At 42.8% G+C, this 22,921-nt stretch overlaps 1 protein-coding gene and 1 pseudogene across 4 annotated transcripts; both read left to right on the forward strand.

Moving 5' to 3' along the window:
• The first annotated feature begins 624 nt into the window (after positions 1-624).
• Positions 625-4,544, forward strand: LOC123123704 (disease resistance protein RGA5-like; annotated as a pseudogene).
• LOC123123705 (ribonuclease TUDOR 1) lies at positions 3,512-22,097 on the forward strand. Of its 4 annotated transcripts, XM_044544269.1 has the most exons (19): positions 3,512-3,752; positions 4,702-4,754; positions 10,809-10,978; positions 12,501-12,652; positions 13,070-13,144; positions 13,268-13,381; positions 13,463-13,567; positions 13,683-13,889; positions 14,129-14,329; positions 14,422-14,529; positions 14,694-14,864; positions 14,947-15,147; positions 15,248-15,610; positions 15,699-15,929; positions 16,006-16,191; positions 16,389-16,466; positions 19,644-19,838; positions 20,676-21,050; positions 21,590-22,097. In XM_044544269.1, exons 3-19 carry the CDS (start codon positions 10,963-10,965, stop codon positions 21,776-21,778), a joined length of 2,967 nt encoding a protein of 988 aa, XP_044400204.1. In that variant the 5' UTR covers positions 3,512-3,752; positions 4,702-4,754; positions 10,809-10,962; the 3' UTR covers positions 21,779-22,097. The 4 variants fall into 4 exon arrangements, with proteins under 4 accessions (XP_044400204.1, XP_044400205.1, XP_044400206.1 ...); XM_044544270.1 differs by lacking the exon at positions 10,809-10,978; XM_044544271.1 differs by lacking the exons at positions 3,512-3,752; positions 10,809-10,978 and adding an exon at positions 4,461-4,489.
• The last annotated feature ends 824 nt before the right edge of the window (positions 22,098-22,921 follow it).

A 22,921-nucleotide genomic window follows, 5' to 3' on the forward strand; every position in this document is an offset into this window, starting at 1 on the left:
GCGGCGGCGACGACGACCCCGCCCTCGACCCAAACCCCCCACCGCAGCGCCCCCTCCCTCCACCCCAATCCCCGAGCAGCGCCCCTACCCACCCCTCCACCCCAACCCCCGAGCGGCGCCCCCTCCCTCGACCCAGACACGACAGCGGTGGCGACCCATATGCGGCGGCGGCGACGGCCAGATCCACAAAGGTTGGATCCTATCCTCTCATCGCTCTCTCGCCGGGAGGAGAAATTGAGCATACCTCGCCTCGGGATGCTGTGGTGTGGCGTGACGACGACCTCGCGGCGGCGTCCTCTTCGTCTCCAGAGCAAGCGACTTGGCGGGAGAGAGGGCGACGGAGTTGGCAGGAGGGACAAAAAGTGGCTGCGGTTGAACTATGGACGATGCCTTCACATCGTCCAGGCCTGGACATTGTGGAGGTGGATTTAGAAGATGTGCATGTTTGGACATCCATTTACACAAGCTGTTGGACCTTCATTTTGGGCTCACATTATGAACAAGTAGTATAGACAATCATATAGACAAGCTATTGGAGATGCTCTTACTACTCTATGTTACTACTCATTGTGACTATTTTATAGAACGAATGGAGTAGTAGAGTAACAAACTACTACCACATGCCTCTTTTTCTTCATTTATTGCTTGTCATACCATCTATTTTGTCTAATATGTGTGCCTTGTGGGTAGTCTTACCGCTAGAGAACCCGTTGACTAGTTTTCCCGAGCTCGGATCTCCGATTATCGCCGCATCCTTGCCTCCATGGTTGGTCTTCCCCCTCCTACGGTGTCCTTTATTCTTCCTCCGCTGTGTTTGTTGATTTCAAGATGATGGATCGAATAATTCATCTTCTCTATGCTTTGATTTCTTTGTGCAGGCGGAGATGAGTTCTTCGCTGGCAGTCACGGGCGCCGCCATGGATGCTCCGGTGAGTTCTTCGGTGGCCGAGATGGGCGCCATGAATGCTCCAGTGAGTTCTTCCCTTGGGGTCATGGGCCCTCTTCTCAAGAAGATAGATTCGCTGCTGCCTCTGGATTACCGGCTGCGAGGGCCACTCAAGGACAGAGTCGCGCTCCTCAAAGTAGATCTGGAAGAAATCAGCGTCGCCCTTGTGGAGCAGTCAATGGTAGATTTCCCCAATGAAATGGCAAAATACTGGATGAATGAGGTGCGTGAACTTTGCTATGACATCGAGGATTTCATCGACGACATGATGTTGACGCACGCCGATGCCAAGATGAGGTCGGTGCAGAGCTTCAAGGTTGGCCGTGTCAAGATCCCTTGGCTTCCCAAGACGGTGAGGCCGTGCACGAGGGCCGCCAGGATCGCAGAACTCAGGGCCCTGGTGCGGGAGGCGATTGAGCGACATGGAAGGTATCTTGATGGTTGCACCTCGAGTTCTAGATCTCTGTTCACTGTGTACGGCCATATTCCATTGATGTATGCAGAGGCTGCAAACTACCTTGTTGGCGTCGATGACACCAAGACAAAGCTTATCAAGTGGATTACCGACGAGGAGCAGCATCCAGCAGAGACTACAAACTACCTTGTTGGTGTCAATGACGTGAAGATAAAGCTTATCAAGTGGCTCACCGATGAGAATGAACAGCAGCTGAAAATGGTGGTCATAACTGGACATGCAGGGGTTGGCAAGACCACACTTGCAAAACAGCTGTACCGTGAAGTTGGGCAGCAATTCGAGTGTCGTGCTTTCGTGCGGGCATCTCGGAAACCTGACATGAGAAGACTGCTTGAGGGCATCCTCTCTCAAGTTCAGCAGCATCGATGCCCCTCTAATTCCTACACAGTGCAAAACCTTATTGACAATCTCATCAAACATCTCCAGAATAAGAGGTACTGCATTTTACTTTATTGTTTGTACAATTCATTTGTAATTACCTTAGTGCTTCTAGAATGATTGTTTCTAGACACGATATAATTATAACTATGGATAGTCTCTTTTCCAGGTATGTTATTGTAATTGATGATTTGTGAGAAACAATATCATGGGATATTGTTGCCAGTGCTTTTCCGGAAGGTAATAACTGCAGTAGAATAATAACCACCACAGAAATTGAGGGAGTAGCTCTGGAATGCTGTGATTATCAATCTGATAATATTCTGAAGATGAAACCTCTTGGCAGGGAGGACTCTGGGAAACTGTTACTCAACCTGGTTTTCGGTCCTGAATGTCTGTGCCCTGAACAGTTAAAGGGGGCTTTTGACATAATCATAAAAAAATGTGCTGGTTTGCCACTAGCAACCATTTGTGTATCCGGTCTTTTAACAACCCAACCGGACAACCCTAAGCTATGGCAGCATGTGCAGGAATTTTTATGTTCCAATTTGAGTACTGATTCTACTTTGGAAGAGAGACTGCAGGAAATACTAAAGCTTAGTTACAATAGTCTTCCTCACTATTTGAAGACATGCTTGATGTACCTTAGTATGTATCCAGAGGGTTACACAATGCAGAAGTTTGATTTGGTTAAGCAATGGACAGCCGAAGGTTTCATCTGTGCAATAGAAGGAACAGACACATGGGAAGAGGTCGCAGATAGCTATTTTGAAGAGCTTGTCAACAGGGGAATAATCCAACCCGTGGATATCAACTACAATGGTGAGGTGTTATCCTGCACACTACACCACGTTGTTCATGATCTTATTACACTCGAGTCCACTGAAGAGAGATTTATCACTGCATTAGATTACTCACAGACCATCAGAGGACATTATAGCAAGGCTCGTCGGCTATCGTTCCACTTCAGCAATCCCAGATATGCAAAGAAACCAACTGGTCTAACACTGTCAAAAGTCCGATCAATTGGCTTTTTTGGAATCCTCAAGTGTCTGCCTACAATTGTGGGACTTAAGCATCTCCAAGTTCTAATCCTGGAGTTTTGGGGTGATCAACAGGGGATCAATTGTTTTGACCTCACAGGAATTTGCAGATTGTTTCAGCTGAGATATTTGAAGATCTCCTGCGATGCCAGTGTAGAAGTAGAATTACCAACCCAGATGCATATGCTGCGATACTTGGAAACAGTGATAATTGATGCAGCAGTGTCTGCAGTTCCATCAGATATTATTCATGTCCCGGGGTTGTTGCATCTTTCTCTTGGAGATAAGACAGATCTACCTGATGAGATTGGCCACATCAGATCTCTGCGTACACTACATTGCTTCGACCTTAGCAGTAACTCTGAAGACAATGTATTGAGCCTTGGTGACTTGATGAACCTGCAGGATCTTAACCTCACTTACTGTACAGAGGAGTCAGATGAACATCTGAAGAGAAACCTGACAGCTCTAGCCTCTTCTCTTGGGAAACTTGTGAACCTCAAATCTGTCTCTCTGGCTCCTGGTGTTTCACGAACGGTAATCTACCATGATGTGTGTAGCAGCATGTCCTCTCTTCCCTCCTTTCTTCAGAGACTTGAGTTGCTCCCCCCCATTTGCATCTTCTCCAGGCTTCCACGGTGCATTGGGCAACTCCGCAAACTCTGTATTCTGACAGTTGTTGTTAGCGAGCTGCTGATGGAAGATATGGATATACTGACAGGATTGCCTGCCCTAACTATTTTCTCACTGTATGTCCTGCAACCCACGGCAGAAAGTATCATCTTCAAAAAAGGGGCATTCCTAGGTCTAAAGTGTTTCAAGTATACATGTGGTGTACTGTCCCTCGCCTTTCAGGAGGAAGCATTTCCCAATCTTCAGAGGCTTGAGCTAAGTTTCAATGCTCATAAAGGTGAACAGTATTATAATTTGCTTTCAGGCATTGACTACCTATTAAACCTCAAGGAAACTGCTGGAACGATTGGGGCAGCCACAGGTGCTGAAGAACATGACATGAGGGTTGCAGAGTCTGCTTTAAGAGATGCCATTCGCAAGCATCCAAGGTTTCCTAGTTATCTTACGAAGCCTTTTATCCCAAACAAGTTGGGGTAGGCTAGATATGAAACCCTTTCACGAGGACTTCCTAGGAGGTCACCCATCCTAGTACTACTCTCGCCCAAATGGGTTACATACCCAAAAGACTGGCTAGTTTTTACGTTGGCTCGCCAAGCCTATCACAACCCTTAGATATGAAACCCTTTCACGAGGACTTCCTAGGAGGTCACCCATCCTAGTACTATTCTCGCTCAAATGGGTTTCATACCTATGGGACTGGCTAGTTTTTACGTTGGCTCGCCAAGCCTATCACAACCCTCCTCCTTTACCCGGGCTTGGGACCGGCTATGCCTAGAAGACATAGGCGGAGTTCAAGGTTTCCTAGTTATGACAACGTAAAAAGGGTAGATTGGGTTCATGAAGAATACCAGCTTAGGACCCAAGCGAAAGACTCGCCAAGCGAAAAACATGAAACACTGCAAAAACAACATGGAAGAAAAGAGGGAGACTCGTTACATGAACAGCCTAGAATCTTACTGAAAGAAAGTGGGGGGGGGGGGGGGGGGGGGAAACAAAGCAATGTGCCGATAGCTGGTATGTAAACTACCCATTCCATGTATTCGCTCGCATGTAAGAACTATTGTACTGTTTTATTTCAGAATAAACAAGGATGAGTTTCTTTATGACCATTTAGGCACACATCAAAATAAATTACGCTGATGTAATGGCGCATATCAGATAATGTATTTACTTTTCTTTTCAAGTGTTGTACTGTTTTAACTGAACCTAAGTTTTCTTGCTCTCAGGATTTCTCATTTTCCGCCCCCTGAATCAATTATCTCCGATCAAATGAAGTCAGGTATTCCTATACATTTCTAGTTCCACTCTGAAATTTATTTTCTCCTAGAAAAGCCTATCGATTTTTCAAAGACGTTTAATTATTATTATCATCACAAGTATCAAATAGACTAAAAAGGACTGGCCTATGTGCTGGTGGTGGTGGTGGGGGGGGGGGGGGGGGGGGGGGGGGGGCACAGTGTCTTACAGAATTTCTAGTTCTACATAACTTTGGAATACTTAAAACAGATGTAAATTATTGCCTTGTAACCATACACTATTATTGTGCCAACTGTTTGTTGCTAATATGGCAATCACATACTATAATCTGACAACTGGTGGCGACGATTCATCAAAATGTGACAACATGGGATCTTGCTTTGAGGCCCACCTGAGACGAACTTACTGGTGAAGACACATCACTAACTAGGTTAATACTACCTCCGTCCTGGTTTATAAGTCCTCTTTGTATTTTGTGTCAAATTTTGACTAGAGATTTAACTTACAAAATATCAATGCATGTTGCCAAAATTTATATAATTGGATTCGTATTCGAACAACTCCGCCTATGTTGTCTCAACATAGCCGGTCCCAAGCCCAGGTAAAGGAGGAGGGTTGTGATAGGCTTGGCGAGCCAACGTAAAAATTCAGCCACTCTTATGGAGATGAAACCCAAAAGATTTTCGTTGGATTCGTATTCGAACATAGTTTCCAATTATATTATTTTTATGACATGCATTAACATTTTGTTAGTTAAATTTAAGGTCAAAATTGGCATGAAATACAATGGGGACTAATAAACCAGGACGGAAGTAGTATGTGAGATAAATCATGTAAACAACGAATTTCACAATTAGTGCAATGCTGTTAGCATGACGTAGAATATTCCTGCATGCAAGCATTTGTTCTCCCTATACGGGGAATTCCCATTGGGAGGCACCGAACCATAACTCCATAAGACAAAGTGGGTATGAACCCTAGTTCCAATATTTAAGCCCCAGATTTGGGGCATTTTTCAAGGTGAGATCGTTTCAAATTGAGGTTCCAATATTTTGGCTACACTAAGGTCACTAAAAAGTTCTTGAAATTCTGGTTATTAAAATTTCTAATGGTGTCAAATGACTGAAATTTTCACTCGGCTTTAGATCCTGCCATGGTTTGAGGAAATTTATAAAAAAACTAAATATTATTTGGAGTCACCAAATATTGAAACTGAAAGGCAAATATATTTGTATCTACTCAAATGACTTGAATGGTGAAAGTACATTGAAAATGAGAATCATACCGGTTAATGCTAAATAAAATAGTATTGTCCTTGATTTTGTGAATCATGTTTCGGTGACAATCGCACCATGCACCATAAAGACATTCTAGAAGTGGAGTTGCCAATAGTGACAGTCTTTCAAATCTTCATGCTTAGAGACTTCGGGTATTGCATTGCTAATAATGGGGACCAAGCATACAACCATAAATTAAAAGTAGTAATGAAGATAAAATGAATGGGGCGTTGCTCTATTCTTAACTAACCAGATGATACCCAGTGCGTAATTGGTTACAATTTATTCCCATGGAATTTGGTTCTATATGGAACATGACTATTTGGATTAAAAGTACTAGAACTGGAAATATATATGATTTGATAGTTTTGATTACTATATTCAACAACAACAACGGCGACAAAGCCTTTCAGTCCCAACAAGTTGGAATAGGCTATAGTTGAAACCCATAAGATTTCAAAACCTAGTCATGATCCTGCAATATGGATAACTAACTTTCACGCACACCTGTCCATGGATAGTTCTTGGTGATATTCCAGTCCTTCAGGGCACGGCCGGGGCCCTTCGCCCTATGAGAAGACCTCATAGAAAAATTCTCATTTTTGGCGTGTAAGCCAAGGACCCCTCATCAGATCGGGGCTCTAGGTCAGTTAATAAGACTTGTAACCTTAGGCCTTGTCCCCCTTTATAAGGCAAGGCTAGGGGTAGTTCGAGATCATCTGAAATCTAGGGTGTGTTTGGATTACAACCAAAAGCAACCATACAAAAAAAATTGGTAAGCCCATGAAAATTGGCTAGCATTTGGAAGGAGGCCAAAATCTTGGCTCGCCTAGGGCTTGCCAATGTTATTCTCGCGAACGCCACAGCGAGTTGCAGGCGCAGAAAAGCTTCGCCAAATTATTGGCTACATCCGTGCCCACTGTTCCTTCGTGGGTCCTGCGTAATTAGTGCACCCACTTACTTTTTTTCCTATATTGCGTACTTTTTGTTTCTATATTGCGTAGACTCTTTCTTATGAGAATCCTGCATAGAGATTTAGGGATTTGATGAAAAAATCTCTACAATTTCCTCATCTCTAGGTCCTTCTATTTTGGCTAGATCGACCAACACATGCATGCACCAAGATAGCGACTTGTAGCTGTAGGCCTGCGCCCGCGTGTGATTCTTATGGGGTTAAATTTCTAATTCTGCATCTCTTCTGTTTTAATTAACATATCTTCCCGATTGTAGATGATGTGTTTAAACATCTGAGGCTAGCATAAACATCAAATATCAGACCTTGTGGCCCTAAACAAATTACTCCTCGTTAATTAATTTTTTCCCACATTAATCCTCGTTTCCTACTGGCTTGCGTTGGAAAATGGACTTGAACCGGACCATAATCACTGTCCAATCCAAATAGCCAAATCCAACAAAAAATTTCTCTATTTTTTTGCGGGTAAAAATCCAACTAAGTTAGTTGCAAACCAAACCGAGATCTATCCTACTTCGCCAATATTTTGGTAAGCACAATGGCTACAATCCAAACAATAACAACTTGCCAAAATATTGGTCACGCCCTTACATTGCTCATGCCAAAATTTTGGTTGGGCTAGTTGGGGCACAGACCAAACAGCCCCCTAGCCATCGTGTCGGTAGTTCATATCCACACATATTGTAACTCCCTCACGCGAGGTGTTTTACCACAATCAATCAAAGCAAAACAGGAGCAGGGTATTACCTCAACCATGAGCGCCTGAACCCGGGTAAACCCCTTGTGTGCGATCCTCTGGAATTTCTGGTCACACGCTCCATCCTACCGAGACTACGGATGGTTTTTGGTACCGTCCGTTGGCGCGCTAGGCACGTGATGCCCCGACCAGAGATCTGGGATCTCAACTTCAAGCCGATGACTTTGCGCCCGGCCAGAGCTTTGTCTTTGGCTGTCTCACCTTTGTTGCAGATGAGATGGGTCGGCTCTACACGAGCGCGCCACCCACCCCCATCTGAACCCTCTTTTTCGGAACCCTCGAGTTCATCATCAACCGCTATGGCGACATCCGCCTACGCTTCCCGCCACTCCTTCGAGCATTGGATGCGGCTCCCGAACGCATTCTGGAGCCCGCGTCTATGGCCCTCGTCACAGTTTCGTAGTTGGAGCCTGCCGAGGTTGACCCCCGCTCTTGAAGCCCGCGCTATTGCCCGGCCTCACCAATGAGGCACTGTGCGGAAACAACGACAACCCACTAGCCTACCTCGACTCCGTGCTTAGTCGCGATGGTGTGCACAAACTGCCCATTACTGGAGGACCATGACGCCAACAACTATATATGAGATGACGAGACCTCTGATGCCGACGACAGCTCGGGGAGCTGCCCCTTAGCGTCGCAATTGGAAGATTCCCCATGACGGCTCTAGCAGAAACTCTAAATACAGTTCGCACCATAGAACATACGGCCCGTATCATGGACCCCAACGCCTCGACCACCGCCGGAGGTATCCCACATGGCACTGTCCCTCTAGGTATGGCTACCTTGCCTTCCACCACTCTTGTTTTCGTCCCCCGGGCTCTACTCCTCCGGGCTACGGTCCAATGGCCCCGGAGCCACCACCACTTACGGAGGCTTCTCCCCACCTCCTTAGCACACCACTCCTGGGCGAAGATGACACTTCCATGGCCATGGAGGCCTTACAGTAGGCCACCATGTCCGCTCACCTGCGGCTGTAGACAGTACATGAGGAAGCAACTACACGCCAAACACGTTCGATGGAGATGATGGCGAATGAGCAACACCGTCGACTACGGCGCCAACCTCGCGTAACAATGGTTTCCCTGGCGACTCTTGGACATGAGGCTCGTAACGATATCGACAATGCTGATGAGGCCGTGTTCATGCAAACTCCGGCTTGCAACCTCAAGGCGGTGGCCGCCCCCGCAGACAGACTTCAAGCCACTCCAGGCTAGCCGAGTGCTGACATCATCATCCCCCTTCAGACCTTGCCGCGCAATGCCGCCGAGCTCCTGGAAAACATAAGTGAGTCAGGACTTCACCTCGGCAACACTGATGATGTGCTTTCCATGTCAGGGCAACCACGACAACACAACCGTTCCGGCTCACAGCCCGGAGCGAAGGTTCCAGATGACGATAAACATAGCAATCTACACCAACCACTACTAGGAAAAGGCCTACTAGTGGCGCACCAGTTTTGCCTACTAATGGCGCACTACTGGTGCGCCACTAGTACCACGCCACTAGTATTTTTTACTAATGGCGCACCACTGGTGCGCCATTAGTATCTGGTATACTAATGGCGCACCAGGCAGTGCGCCATTAGTATAGGCCACGGTGCGCCATTAGTATATTTGAATTTAGAAGGCAGGAAAATAGTAGTGGCGCACTGTCTAACCCCCACCGTGCGCCATTGCTATTTTTGAATTTTGAATTTGGATCTGGATCGCGATTTTTTTGCTCGTTTTTTTGCACGATATTTTTTCAAATTTTGTTCTCGTTTTTGTATCTTGTACGTTCTTTTGCCGTGTTCTTTTGCCGGAGAGGAGTTCGCCGGAGAGGAGGGCCGAGGTCACCGGAGAGGAGGAGGAGGTCACCGGAGAGGCGCTCGCCTACATCGCCGGAGAGGAGGAGGAGGTCGCCGGAGAGGAGTTCACCGGAGCACCGGAGAGGAGGAAGGAGAAACCGTGAGGGGAGGGGAGGAGAGGAGGGAGGAGGAGCTCACCGGAGAGGAGGGAGGAGGAGATCACCGGAGAGGAGGGAGGAGAAACCGTGAGGGGAGGGGAGGAGGAGGTCGCCGGAGAGGAGGAGCAGGAGGTCGCCGGAGAGGAGGAGGAGGAGGTCGCCGGAGAGGAGGAGGAGGAGGTCGCCGGAGAGGAGGAGAGAAGGGGAGATGGAGTGGAGGAGAGGTGGAGTGGAGGAGAAGAATGAAGAGGTAAGGAGGAGAGGACCACGCCCAGCCATATATACGGCATAGTAATGGCGCACCGTGGGCAGGTGCGCCATTACTAACTTTTTTTTTTATTTTTTTGATTTATTTTGAATTTTGAAGGCGGGAAGATAGTAATGGTGCACCATGGGCAGGTGCGCCATTAGTAAGTTTGAATTTTTTTGCCTCTCTAGATCTTAAAAGCCCCGTATCTTTTTTCTGTTAGGTTTTTGATGTAACTTTTCGAGTAGATGATTTTTCATATAAAAAACTTTTTCATCCGAGTTCGTATGCAAAAGTTATGCCCATTTTACAAATTCTCGAGAGATTTTGCAAAAAAGTCGAAAATTCATGTTTGTAAATTTTGCTAACAACTAGACCACATATCACATGGGAATCTTATTTTCTTTTATTTTTTTGACATTTCTATCATTTTCTTTTATTTTTTTGAAACTAAAAAGGCGGTCGGGGGGGGGGGGTGTGTGTGTGCATTCGGGGGAATGTTTGGGCCAAATTACTAATGGCGCACCGTGGGAGTGATGCGCCATTACTAGTTCAACTAACAATTTGAATTTTTTTTGAAACATAATTATAATGGCGCACCGTGGGAGTGGTGTGCCATTACTAGTTTAACTAGTAATGGCGCACTATTCCCTGGTGCGCCATTACTAGTTTTGAAAAAATAAATTTTTTTTTTACTAATGGCGCACCATGAATGTGGTGCGCCATTAGTATTTGCACCCTAATGGCGCACCAACACATGGTGCGTCATTACTATTTAGTAATGGCGCACCACATGTACAGTGCGCCATTAGTATCCATATTGGCTATAGCTGTTTTTGTAGTAGTGAATGGATCTAGCTAACCCCGGCCATAACCAGATGCCCTCCGCTGCCGCCGCTTCGACCTCCCGTCGTGCACGACCACCTACGCAATCACATTTGGACATTTGGGCCCAGGAGAAGGAAAAATACAACTATAACTATGAATCACCAGCAGTAACACCAACACCCTCACTGCAAGTATAGCCCTACCATGCTTTGCCTACGAAGTAAGCACACATCCTTTTCCAAAATCATTCATTGTACATGGTTTCGACAAGTATTCCAGTGACATAAAGTTGGACCACTGGTTAAGTTATTACCTCACAGCTGTTGACATGGCGGGAGGCGACATAGGTAACACTCTCTGATACGTGCCCGTCTACAAGATCCGGCCAGAACATGGCTCGACGGGCTTCCCCCAAGCATGATCCGCGACCGGGCGGACTTCGAGAAAGCTTTCGTCAACAACTTTGATGGGGCATACCAGTGTCCCGACAGTGCGTATGACCTTCACAACTGCATGCAGTGGGACAAGGAGTTGGTCTGCGATTACATCGCTCGCTGGCTCAAAAAATGCATCTCACTAACTAATGTCTCGAATGAGCAAGCTATTCACACATTCATCAATGGAGCACAGGATGAAGGCCTATGTCACAAGCTTAGTCGTAAACAAGCAGACGGGAGGCTCACCACCATGGCACAGCTCATGAAGGTGGCAAACGACTATGCAATAGGCGATAAGACGGCGCGTGCAGGCCGCCGTTAGATTGCTGCATCAGACGCCCAAGAGTCAGCTGAAGCTGAGGCTGGAAAGAATCGGAACCACAATCGTAATCAGGGCCGCGTATGTTAGACGTGTTGGTGGAAGTTCAGGTGTTGCTTAAGTCAGTCGTATGCCGACTGTCAAGTCATGTGTTAGTCACATGATTTGGTTAGTTCTACATGTTGATCGGCCTTTTGAGTTAGTTCTAGTCTAGTAACTGCAAGCATGCATGCGACGTTCGTGGATTTTAACATGTGTGTTAGTTGGAGTGTACTAATTAATCGGTGGTTGCATATGGCTCGAAATATGGTGTGCCCATATTGATGCTGATAAGTAGTTTGTGTTGTACTTGAGTTGGTCATCATGAGAGGCAGCATCGACTTGAGGTGACAAGCATGGTGTAATGCTGATGCAGCAAGGCAATGCCAAGTAAACACACAAGGATTAGGAGGAGAATTTATTTTTGACATCAAGGAGGAGAAGAATGTTAGCTACAATCATTGTGTTGTTTTTACTAGGGAATAGTAGTACTAGTACAGGTCGGTTTGCTTTTACTTAGCTTATAAGGCATACACTTGCTGTGTGACAGCTAGCAGCAGTAGTCCAAGTTTGGTTTTACTAGCAGCAGCTGTAGTACGGCAGTCACTGTAGCACCAACCTAAAGCCTCTATATAAGTGGCACCCCATATGTAAACTCCCAAGCTTGGGAGGTATTAGTTGCTGTCCCACCTCTCCTGTAAGCTCATAAGCATTGGTTGCTAAGTGATAAAAGGGGCATTTGTTCCCCAGAACAAGAGCTCTTTGTGTGTGAGTGTGTGTGTCCAGATAAGAAAGGTTCTGTCCTACACTAGCCACATATGGCCTGTGAAACCCAAATGCGATGAATGAAACATGCATGCATTAAATAATAATTGTTGAATTATATGGAGGACTCAACTTGGCTTCACAGCTAATGAAGTTCCATTTCCTTTTGATTCCAAATATAGCCGGTGTCATGGCATCGAAAGCTTCGGGATGGCTAAGGGGTAAGGTGAAGGCTGTGACTTCTGGGGATTGCCTTCTCATCATGGGGAGCACGAAAGCAGAGATCCCACAAGAGAAGTCCATCACTCTGTCACACCTTATGGCCCCAAGGCTGGTAAGATTCAATCTGCAGTTATCGACAAGGGGAATATGGTTTGGCATTTTAACTTATTGCATGTTTCCATTTCCTCCATGAAATTTTTAGTGTATTGTCAGGGGCAGAGCTAGATATAGGCCGCACTAAGTTGGGCCAGCTCATCTAGCCTTGATTGCCCAGGGTTTGCTTCAGCCCTTCTCTTTAGTGAACTACATTTATATGCTATGCTTGGGAGCCAATGGAAGTTCATATTTGACACAAGATTTCTCTCCATCGTTGCATTATCATTCCCACTCTTTGATCATGTTCTGTTTTTATAGTTTAACACTTAGGAATACAACTATAATAAAGTTGTTGATATTTGTTGTGCAATACATTTTAGTCTTTTCTCTGTTTTTTCTTGTCCACTGAATCCGTATATTTGTGCTGTTCCAGGCTCGTCGTGGTGGAGTGGATGAGCCATTTGCTTGGGAAAGCAGGGAGTTTCTGAGGAAACACTGCATAGGAAAGGTACACCATGTGATTTTTTTTGCATCTATTCCAAAATCTCCTATGCATGGATTATATTCAGTGTATTCACATAAAAACCACTTTTATTTTCTCTTGAAAATGAAAAACTCAAATGTATTGCAGGAGGTCACATTCAGATTGGATTACACAGCTCCTAACATTGGACGGGAATTTGGTACCGTCTACTTTGGCGACAAGAATGTTGCCTACTTGGTAGTTGCTACAGGATGGGCAAAGGTGATGACCATTTACTTTTTTTCCTCAATTGTTTTACTGCATCAAATGTTTCAGTAATTTTTATCTTATTTGCTTGATCAGGTAAAGGAGCAAGGCCCCAAGGGGGGTGAACAACTCCCATATGTTGCTGAGCTGCAACGGTTGGAGGAAGTTGCTAAGCAACACGGTTTAGGTCGTTGGAGCAAGGTTTGCTTTCTTTTGGGGTTCCTGCTGTCCTGCAACTATCTTTTGAATTGCATGCCACAAATGTTATATTGAATGATGACTAGTTTTTGTATTCTTATTTTCTGCCAACTTGTAGGAACCTGGTGCTGCTGAAGAATCGATAAGAGATATTCCACCATCAGCAATTGGTGAATTAAGTGGTTTTGATGCAAAAGGTTTTGCAGTTGCAAATAAAGGCAAGAGTCTGGAAGCCATTGTCGAACAAGTTCGTGATGGCAGTACTGTTCGTGTTTACTTGCATCCAAGTTTCCAATTTGTCCAGATATATGTCGCGGGAGCACAGGTGTGCTTCTCAATAGCTTTTATTTGATTCCATGTATCTTTTCCTTTAGAAAGTACTCCCTCCGTTCCTAAATATAAGTCTTTTTAGAGATTCCACTACAAACTACATACGGTTGTATATGGACATATTTTAGAGTGTAGATTCACTCATTTTGCTTCGTATGCAGTCCATAGTGGAATCTCTAAAAAGACTTATATTTAGGAACGGAGGGACTAAATACTGAGAACAATGAAACGTAGGCTCCGTCCATGGGGAGACGCCTTGCCAAATCAGAAGGCACTGCCGACGACACCACAAATGTTGACGATTCTGGGGAAGCTCCTGCACCGCTGACAACAGCACAAAGACTTGCTGCATCGACAGTCTCTACTGAAGTTCCACCAGATAGGTTTGGAAGAGAAGCTAAGCATTTCACAGAGACTCAAGTTCTGAACAGAGATGTCAGCCACCTTTTGTTTCAAATTTCTCATCCCATATTTGGACTCAACATTTATCATATTTTCATCAGTTTTGATTTGTATATTTTCTATAGGTGCGGGTTGTGGTGGAGGGCACAGACAGTTTTAATAATATAATTGGTTCGGTGTATTACCCTGATGGTGACACTGCTAAGGACCTGTCCCTTGAGCTTGTTAAAAATGTATGATTAACTATTTATCCATAGTCATTTCTATGATTAACTATTTATCCATAGTCATTTCTGGTTCATATTATTCATTCTAAGATGCAAGAATTGCTAAATTGTTTCTTCCAATTGTCAGTCATTTTGCATTTTGAAACTGTTCTGTAACCTTCCCATTACAGGGTCTTGCGAAATATGTGGAGTGGAGTGCGAACATGCTAGATGTTGAAGTCAAAATAAAGCTGAAGAATGCTGAACGTCAGGCAAAAAAGGAACAACTGCGAATTTGGACTGGATTTAAGCCACCAGTGACAAATTCAAAGCCAATCCATGATCAGAAATTCACTGGAAAAGTGGGTTTCATGTTCTCAGTAGCAGTCTTTTGATCTTGATTCTTGTGACTAACTAATTTGGTTCATATTGATGTCTTTGTAGGTGGTAGAAGTTGTGAGTGGAGATTGTATTATTGTTGCTGATGATGCTGCTCCTTATGGAAGTCCTTCAGCAGAATGGCAGGTTAATCTTTCAAGTATTAGAGCTCCTAAGCTAGGCAATCCTCGCAGAGAGGACAACAAGCCCGACAAATTTGCTCGTGAATCTAAGGAATTCTTGCGCACACGGTTGATTGGCAAACAGGTATGTATGGGCTGCTCATATTCTTACTGAAGTTCCAATGATGAGAAGTTGATTTCTTAGTTGAGAAGTGACTGATATATCCCTTTTTTCAAAATTTCAGGTGACCGTGGAAATGGAATATTCTGGAAGGATCAGCACCATGGATGGACAGAATGCTGTGCCTGTAATGAACTCGGCTGATACCAGAGTTTTGGATTATGGTTCAGTTTTTCTAGGTTCGCCATCACCAGCGGACGGAGATGACACATCTTCTGTTCCAAGCACAGGCACCCAGCCTAAAATTAATGTTGCTGAGCTTTTGCTCTCACGGGGCTTTGCTGAGATATCAAAACACCGTGACTACGAGGAAAGATCACATTATTTTGATGCTCTATTAGCGGCTCACTCACGTGCTGAGAAAGCAAAGAAAGGAATTCACTCTGACAAACTTCCTCCTGTGATGCATATAACAGATTTTACAATGGTTGGCATTCTTGCTTGTTCCAGTAGTTTCCTTTGACATTTGCTATGCGCCTTTATTAATAGATTGTTATGAATGCAAATCTCCTCAGGTTAATTCTAAGAAGGCCAAAGATTTCCTTCCCTTCCTGCAGCGGAATAGAAGGCATACTGCTGTTGTTGAATATGTTTTCAGTGGTCATCGTTTCAAACTAACAATTCCGAAGGAGACTTGCAGCATCGCTTTTTCATTGTCTGGTGTTAGGTGCCCTGGTAAAGATGAGCCCTACTCAAGCGAAGCTATTGCTTTGATGAGGAGGATGATTCTACAGCGTGATGTGGAGGTATGGCGTTTGCTGCCTCTCTGCTTTGTCCATATCTTCATCTTCAATATCTGAAGGATACCAAATCATTTTGCAGATTGAGGTTGAAACAGTTGATAGAACTGGAACATTCATAGGTTCCTTGTGGGAGTCTAAGACCAACGTGGGTTCTGTTCTTTTAGAGTCTGGCTTGGCCAAGCTTAGTTCATTTAGCTTGGATAGGATTCCAGATGCTCATGTCCTCACAAGAGCTGAAAAGTCAGCAAAGCAGCAGAAACTTAAGGTGACCTGTTATACCCTTCTACATCTTGGGAAATACATACTCTCTCCGTCCAGAAATACTTGTCATCAAAATGGATAAAAGGGGATGTATCTAGATGTATTTTAGTTCTAGATACATCTCTTTTTATCCATTTTGATGACAAGTATTTTTGGACGGAGGGAGTATATTGTTTTTGTTACTAACACCTATTTATCAAGATATGGGAGAACTACGCCGAGGGTGAAAAAGTTTCGAACGTGTCCGCTTCTGAATCCAATGAACAGGAAATTCTCAAGGTTTGTTTATGAAACTTACATTTTTGTCGTTACTAAAACTAGCAAAGTGGCCGGCAGCCCCGCACGGGCAACAGCTAATTCAGGCTAATTTTAAGGTTTTTAATATTACGCTATTTTGAAAAGTTGCTTTTCTGGAAGTTGCTGAAGGTAAAATGTAACAAAGTTTCTTAATTATGAAAATCAAGCTGTTTCCATTGGGTGAGTTATGCTAAATTAGTAATTACTGGCATTTGCCATAATTGGATAGATTGTGACGAAGAACATGTCCATAGGATATTTTCAGACAAGCTACAAACTTCCCACTATCATATTAGCAAAAAGAAAAAAAGGTTTTACACAACAATACAAGGGATCCAACTTCCTGTTAAATAGCGGTTGGTATGTTATATCCATAGATACTAAGAAAGCATATAAATAATTTCATACCTTACTAATAATGATTACAAGGGTAATATTACAATACAAATAACGTATATGTCAGAATGTTTAAATCAAAATTAGTTAAGGAAGGCATCAATAGCTATGTGTGCTCTGTTAGTAAATAGCGGTTGGTATGTTATATCCATAGATACTAAGAAACCATATTAATAATTTCATACCTTACTAATAATGATTACAAGGATAATATTACAATACGAATAACATATATGTCAGAATGTTTAAATCAAAATTAGTTAAGAAAGGCATCAATAGCTATATGTGCTCTGCTTATAACACTAACCTATTCGATTTCAAATTTTTGTAAGATACAATGGCAACTATTTCAAAAGATAAAATCATGAAAGGAAGACAATAGCTAACGAAATGTATAGTTGCTTGATATTATTTCAGTTGCGGTAGCAGCAACACGTTGATAAATTGGGGTTTGGCCAGTGGACTAGTTTGGCTCAATCCGCAAAACCAAACCATATCGTACCACAAAGAGAAAAACAAACAATTTTGCTAAAGCACATCTAGATGTGACATAAGTATTGCACATCTAAGTCATATGTCATTGATCTTATCCGGAGATTCGTGTGGGTATTTTCTTTTTTCCTTTTTCTTTTCCTTTTTATGCTTGATTGTATCACTTAGATGTGCAATAACTAGGGCACATCAAGATGTGCCCTAGACAAACCCAAAAACAAATAATCAGATTGTCAAACATTAAGCCAGGAAATATAGGAATATATCTTTAGTGTATTTTGTAAACAAATATAACTGTTTCAGTCTTTTCTTTTTTCTGGAAGACACAGGAGATCTGCGTGCCGATATATAAGACAGAGAGGAACAAACATATACAGGGTTTGGTCATGGTGGCGCTCGCAGGCAGCCCCTAGACAGAGTCCATAACACATTAATCAAAGATTACTCTCTTAAGACTACCATTTCCCACCTTCGCCCATTCACGACCGGTACTAGAAATCTTTTCATACACTACCGACGGCTGAGAAGAAACATTCCTGAAGATCCTTTGGTTCCTTTCTAGCCAGATGCATCGCAGCGCACACAGGATCAGAGAGTTCACCCCCTTGCGCAGTTTCGGGTGCACAGCCTGTTTGCAGGTCGGTCCACCAATCGATGATGCTGGCATCCGGAGCTGGGGCAAGCATCTGGTAGTCAATCCATTGGAGAGAGTTGGAGCAATTATAACTGTTTTAATCTAAATACTCCCTCCGTCCGGAAATACTTGTCACAGAAATGGATATAAATGGATGTATCTAAAACTAAAATACATATAGATACATCCATTCCTCCGACAAGTATTTCCGGACGGAGGGAGTACCATTTAAAGGTTCTCACCTGATATGGCACTATCAACTTTGAGAATTGATATCAATAGAAAAAAAATACTTATTTAAACTTGAAAATCAAAACCATGACAGAGAAGTACATATCAGATTTGCAGTTACGCAAGATAATAAGAAAATAAAAAAAATACACAATCATTGTATTAAGCTTATGAAAAGTCAAAAGGCTTTATTGCTTATAAACTGGAGATAATGTACATGCAACAACGTGATACCTGTGTAGTTTAAATAAAACCATCAAATTTAAGGTATGCCGTCAACGAACTAATCCTGAAGATCAAAATAAAATATTTTGTTTAGTACCCAATACCTGTATAACATACACGGAGCTGAAACTGCACCTAAAATACCTCAGCAGCTCTGCAGGCTGCAGCCAGCACTACCGATCCTTGTAGACCAAGTTCATATTTAGAAGGATATGGAAATACCAATCCGTCTTGTCCTAGTCCCGTGGTGGCACCTGCCGTCCCTGCAGTGGCTTTCCAGGCGGCAAAGCATGCAGCCAACGGCGCTCGAGCGGTACCTCCTGACATCATACTGCAAGGTCTGAAGGATCTCAGCCGGTGCTGTCGCTCGCGCTCGACAAGCCCTGGTGGTGTTCGTCCTCGCGGAGCACCCCCTGTGCTGGAGTGTCTTATGGATCTTTTGCCGGTGCTGCTGCTCGCGCTTGACATGGGCGTCCTGGTGGTGTTCGTCTTCGCTACTGGAGTCCTTATCTCCCACGCAACTTGTAGCTTAGGCAGGAAAATATATGTTTTTAAATTACAAAGCTCAAGTTTAGAACTACGTGGGACATATTAAGTTGAGAGGCCCATTGGAGTCCTTATCTCCCACGTAGCTTGTAGTTTAGGCAAGAGAAAATAGTTTCCATGTTACGATTACGAAGATAAGTTTAGATCTACGTGACACATTAAGCTGATAGGCTCACTAAGCCTTTTATATTACGAAGATCGAGCCGCTATAGTTACTTAATTTATGAAGGTCCACCAGACGAATGGTCATTATATTTTTTATTAACATGGGTTTTTCTAGCCTATTTTCCTAATTTTGATCCGTATTGTGGTTTTCGTATATACTCCCTCCGTTTCTTTTTAGTCTGCATATAAGATTTGGTCAAAGTCAAACTTAGTAAAGTTTGACCAACTTTGTTGGAAAAAATATCAGCATCTACAATACTAAAGCTATATGGTATGAAAATTAATTTCATGATGCATCAAACAATATTGATTTCATATTGTGTGAATCTTGATATTTCTTTTCTATAAACTTAGTCAAAGTTGACAAAGTTTGACTTTCATCAAATCTTATATGCAGACTAAAAAGAAACGGAGGGAGTATAATATAATAGAATAGATAGTACTGATATGGCTTTGTTACCTGAGTTCAGGTTGTTGCTACTGAAGTTCTTGGTGGTGGAAAGTTCTATGCCCAGGCAGTAGGTGACCAGAGAGTATCTTCCATCCAACAACAGCTTGCATCGTTGAAATTTAAAGAGGCACCAGTCATTGGTGCTTTTAATCCTGTGAAGGGAGAGATGGTTCTTGCTCAGTTTAACCTCGACAACTCCTGGAATAGAGCCATGGTATGGCTACAGTTAATTCACTCATGTTAAAACTAACTAATTATTCCTGTCTCAAGGTCATAGATTGCACTAACCGCAGTAGCTTATTTTTTCCCCAAATGATAAGTGCCACACGTCAGGTGTGTGGCACTCCGACCCTGACGTTTTACGATGGCAATTCCAGTCACGCAAAGATGGCAAATTCCAGTGACGCACGGCAAGTTTCTGTGAAAAATAAACTGAAGCACGAAAGTTGCCATGCTTGCCAACTAAAGTTGCCATCCTCACATAGCTTAACTTGCCATAAAAAATGTTCAGAGTTGCCATGTGTTCGTACCTGACGTGTGGCACTTACCAGGGACCTATTTTTCCTATAACTTTGCTGGAAGATCATTTATTATATCTAATTATCTAAAGTTTTCCTTGCAAACCATTTTCTGTGGCATTAGTTTAATATGTCTACCAGCACCCCCTTTGTGAGTCAATCTGTGCTCTCAGTTACTTGTAAGTAGTAACTCTACAATTGGTTATAAGTTTCAGACTGGTTTCGGCCATTTCTTTAATAGACACCTATCATTAGACGCTTAAATTGGGAATTGGTGTGCTTGTTTAAATCATTTAGTTGAAGTAATAGATGTTTAGAGTGTCAGACTTGAGTACCTAACAGTGCAGATGACCATAATACTATTAGCAGTATCTTGCCAAGTTGACAGTATTGTTGGACATACGTGGTTGATGTCTCGTTTTAGTGCAATGTTACATGCTTATATTTGTTCTTCTTGTGACTAGTTTTAGATTTTCACAGATAATGAAATGACACAATATCCTAAAGGAGAATTTCTATTATAACTCATGCAGATTGTTAATGGACCCCGAGCTGTAGATTCTGTAGATGACCAGTTTGAAGTATTCTACATTGACTTTGGTAACCAAGAAGTGGTTCCTTACAATCGCATACGACCTGCGGACCCATCAGTATCCTCCTCTCCTCCTCTTGCTCAGCTGTGCAGCCTTGCCTTAATAAAAGTGCCTGGTCTGGAAGATGATTATGGTCAGGAAGCAGCAGAGTATCTTAGCGAATGTTTGCTAAGCAGTTCAAAACAATACCGGGCAATGATCGAAGAGCGCGACACTTCCGGTGGAAAAGTAACGAGACAAGGCACTGGAACTGTTCTCATTGTGACTCTTGTTGACCCAGAGACAGAATCCAGCATCAGTGCTGCCATGCTTGAGGTTTGTGCTATTAATTGTTATATATTTTGAATTGCTGTTGTGCTTATGTTACATGCTGGTGAGTTTCTTCCAAGTTTGCTTTGATCTTTCCATGAGGAGCTTCCTTATGAAAATATTTTGTTGTGAAAAATAGGCTGCAGAATATTGCTTAAGTAGTTTGGGTAGGTTTCAACAATAGTAATGACTCACATTTTTTTAATATTGATCTTGAAAATGATACAATAGTAATGAAATGTCCACTTTTCTAGACCTTCCATGTGTTTTTTCCTTTGAGAAGTGTAACTTCCAAATGCTACTCCCTCCAATCCAAAATAAGTGTCGTGGTTTTAGTTCAAATTAGTTTACCATGACACTAATTTTGGATCGGAGGGAGTATGAATTAGGATTTCATATCCATAAGAATGACTGGTTTTTTATGTTGGCTTGCTCGGGCTTGGGACCGGCTATATTTAAAAAGCTATCTTCATTCCTAATAGCATACCCTAACTTGCTTTTGACAAAAGAATTTGTTGTTGCATCTTCATCCCTAATATGTGTAGGAAGGGCTTGCTCGACTTGAAAGGAGCAAGAGATGGGACACCAAGGAGAGGAAGAAGGCTCTTGAGAATCTGGAACAGTTCCAGGAGAAAGCGAAGAAGGAAAGGCTGCGGCTGTGGCAGTATGGAGACGTCGAATCCGATGAGGATGAGCAAGCTCCAGGTGGAAGGAAACACACATTGTGTCGGTAGATGGGAGTAGGCCGCTAAAGACAGCGTGGCATGTTCAATTGGTCATGGTTTAGCTTTGAAGTTTTGGACGCCGTGAGTTTATATGGAAACCAGTGAGAGGACTCTATTTATGCAATTAGAACAGAACTATACATTGTTTTTCCCCGAAGCACAATAAGGCCGTGTCCAGGTGGACTGCATTTTGTAGAGATAGAACATATAATGTCGAGAATTGCAGTCAATGGAAATTCAGGATTGGTACTTAAATATACCAATACAGTATTTTTTTATAGATAAAAGGCTTATGCCTGACTTTATAAAACGAAAAAATTAATGCTCACACGTGTGGCATCTTGCACATTGCCTATACGCCTTCATCATCACTTATTTTGCCACGTATGAACAGATAACATCAGCAGGAATCTTTTTAGTTTTCGGCTTAAAAATGTTTTATCTCTTAATTAAAAAATTAAATTAAAAATTCGTTTTCATCATTAAATCCGTCTCGACGAGATCTTCAAAACTAGATCCCATATTGATATGTTTCAACGATTTTTTTTCCCCAAAAGTTGCCATGATGTTTACACTGTAGGTGCTATAGTGCTTAAACTAAAGTTGCCACGTGGCAATTTTAGTTTGTAGAGCATGACAATTTTAGTTTTTTTTATGATGACAATTTCAATACTTTGACCATGAAAGTTATTTTTTGTATGAACCATGGCAATTTTAAGTGTATGTATCATGGCAATTTTAGTTTATGGTTTATGGCAAGTCTAGTGTCTTAATCCCTCATTTTATAATATGTCAAAATTTACTTTTAAATGTATAAGAAAATAACTAAAACATATCATGGCAACTTCAGTGTAAACATCATGGCAATTCATGTGCAATAGACATGGCAAATTTTAACAAAAAAATTGTCAAAATATATTGATATGAGATCTAGTTTCGAAGATCTCGTCGTGAGTGATTTAATGGTGAAAACAAATTTTCAATCGGATTTTTCATTTAAGAGATCAAACATTTTAAAAACTGAAAATCCAAAAAGATTCTCATATGCATGCATGCGGTGACGTGACGTAGTCTGTGTGTTATAAGGCATGTGGGCGGGTTTGGCTCCTACCACACGTGTAGGCGTTAGCATTGTTCTTATAAAAAAAGGGC

This window comes from Triticum aestivum, chromosome 5D, assembly GCF_018294505.1.
Source record: "Triticum aestivum cultivar Chinese Spring chromosome 5D, IWGSC CS RefSeq v2.1, whole genome shotgun sequence".
NCBI classification, from domain to species: Eukaryota; Viridiplantae; Streptophyta; class Magnoliopsida; order Poales; family Poaceae; genus Triticum; species Triticum aestivum.

What these genes read in the sequence shown, in the direction of transcription:
- LOC123123705 (XM_044544269.1), top strand. An exon ending in CTCAAGTTCTGAACAGAGAT is followed by an intron (nt 14,330 to 14,421) that starts GTCAGCCACCTT and finishes TATTTTCTATAG; the next exon opens with GTGCGGGTTGTGGTGGAGGG. An exon ending in CAAAGCAGCAGAAACTTAAG is followed by an intron (nt 16,192 to 16,388) that starts GTGACCTGTTAT and finishes CTATTTATCAAG; the next exon opens with ATATGGGAGAACTACGCCGA.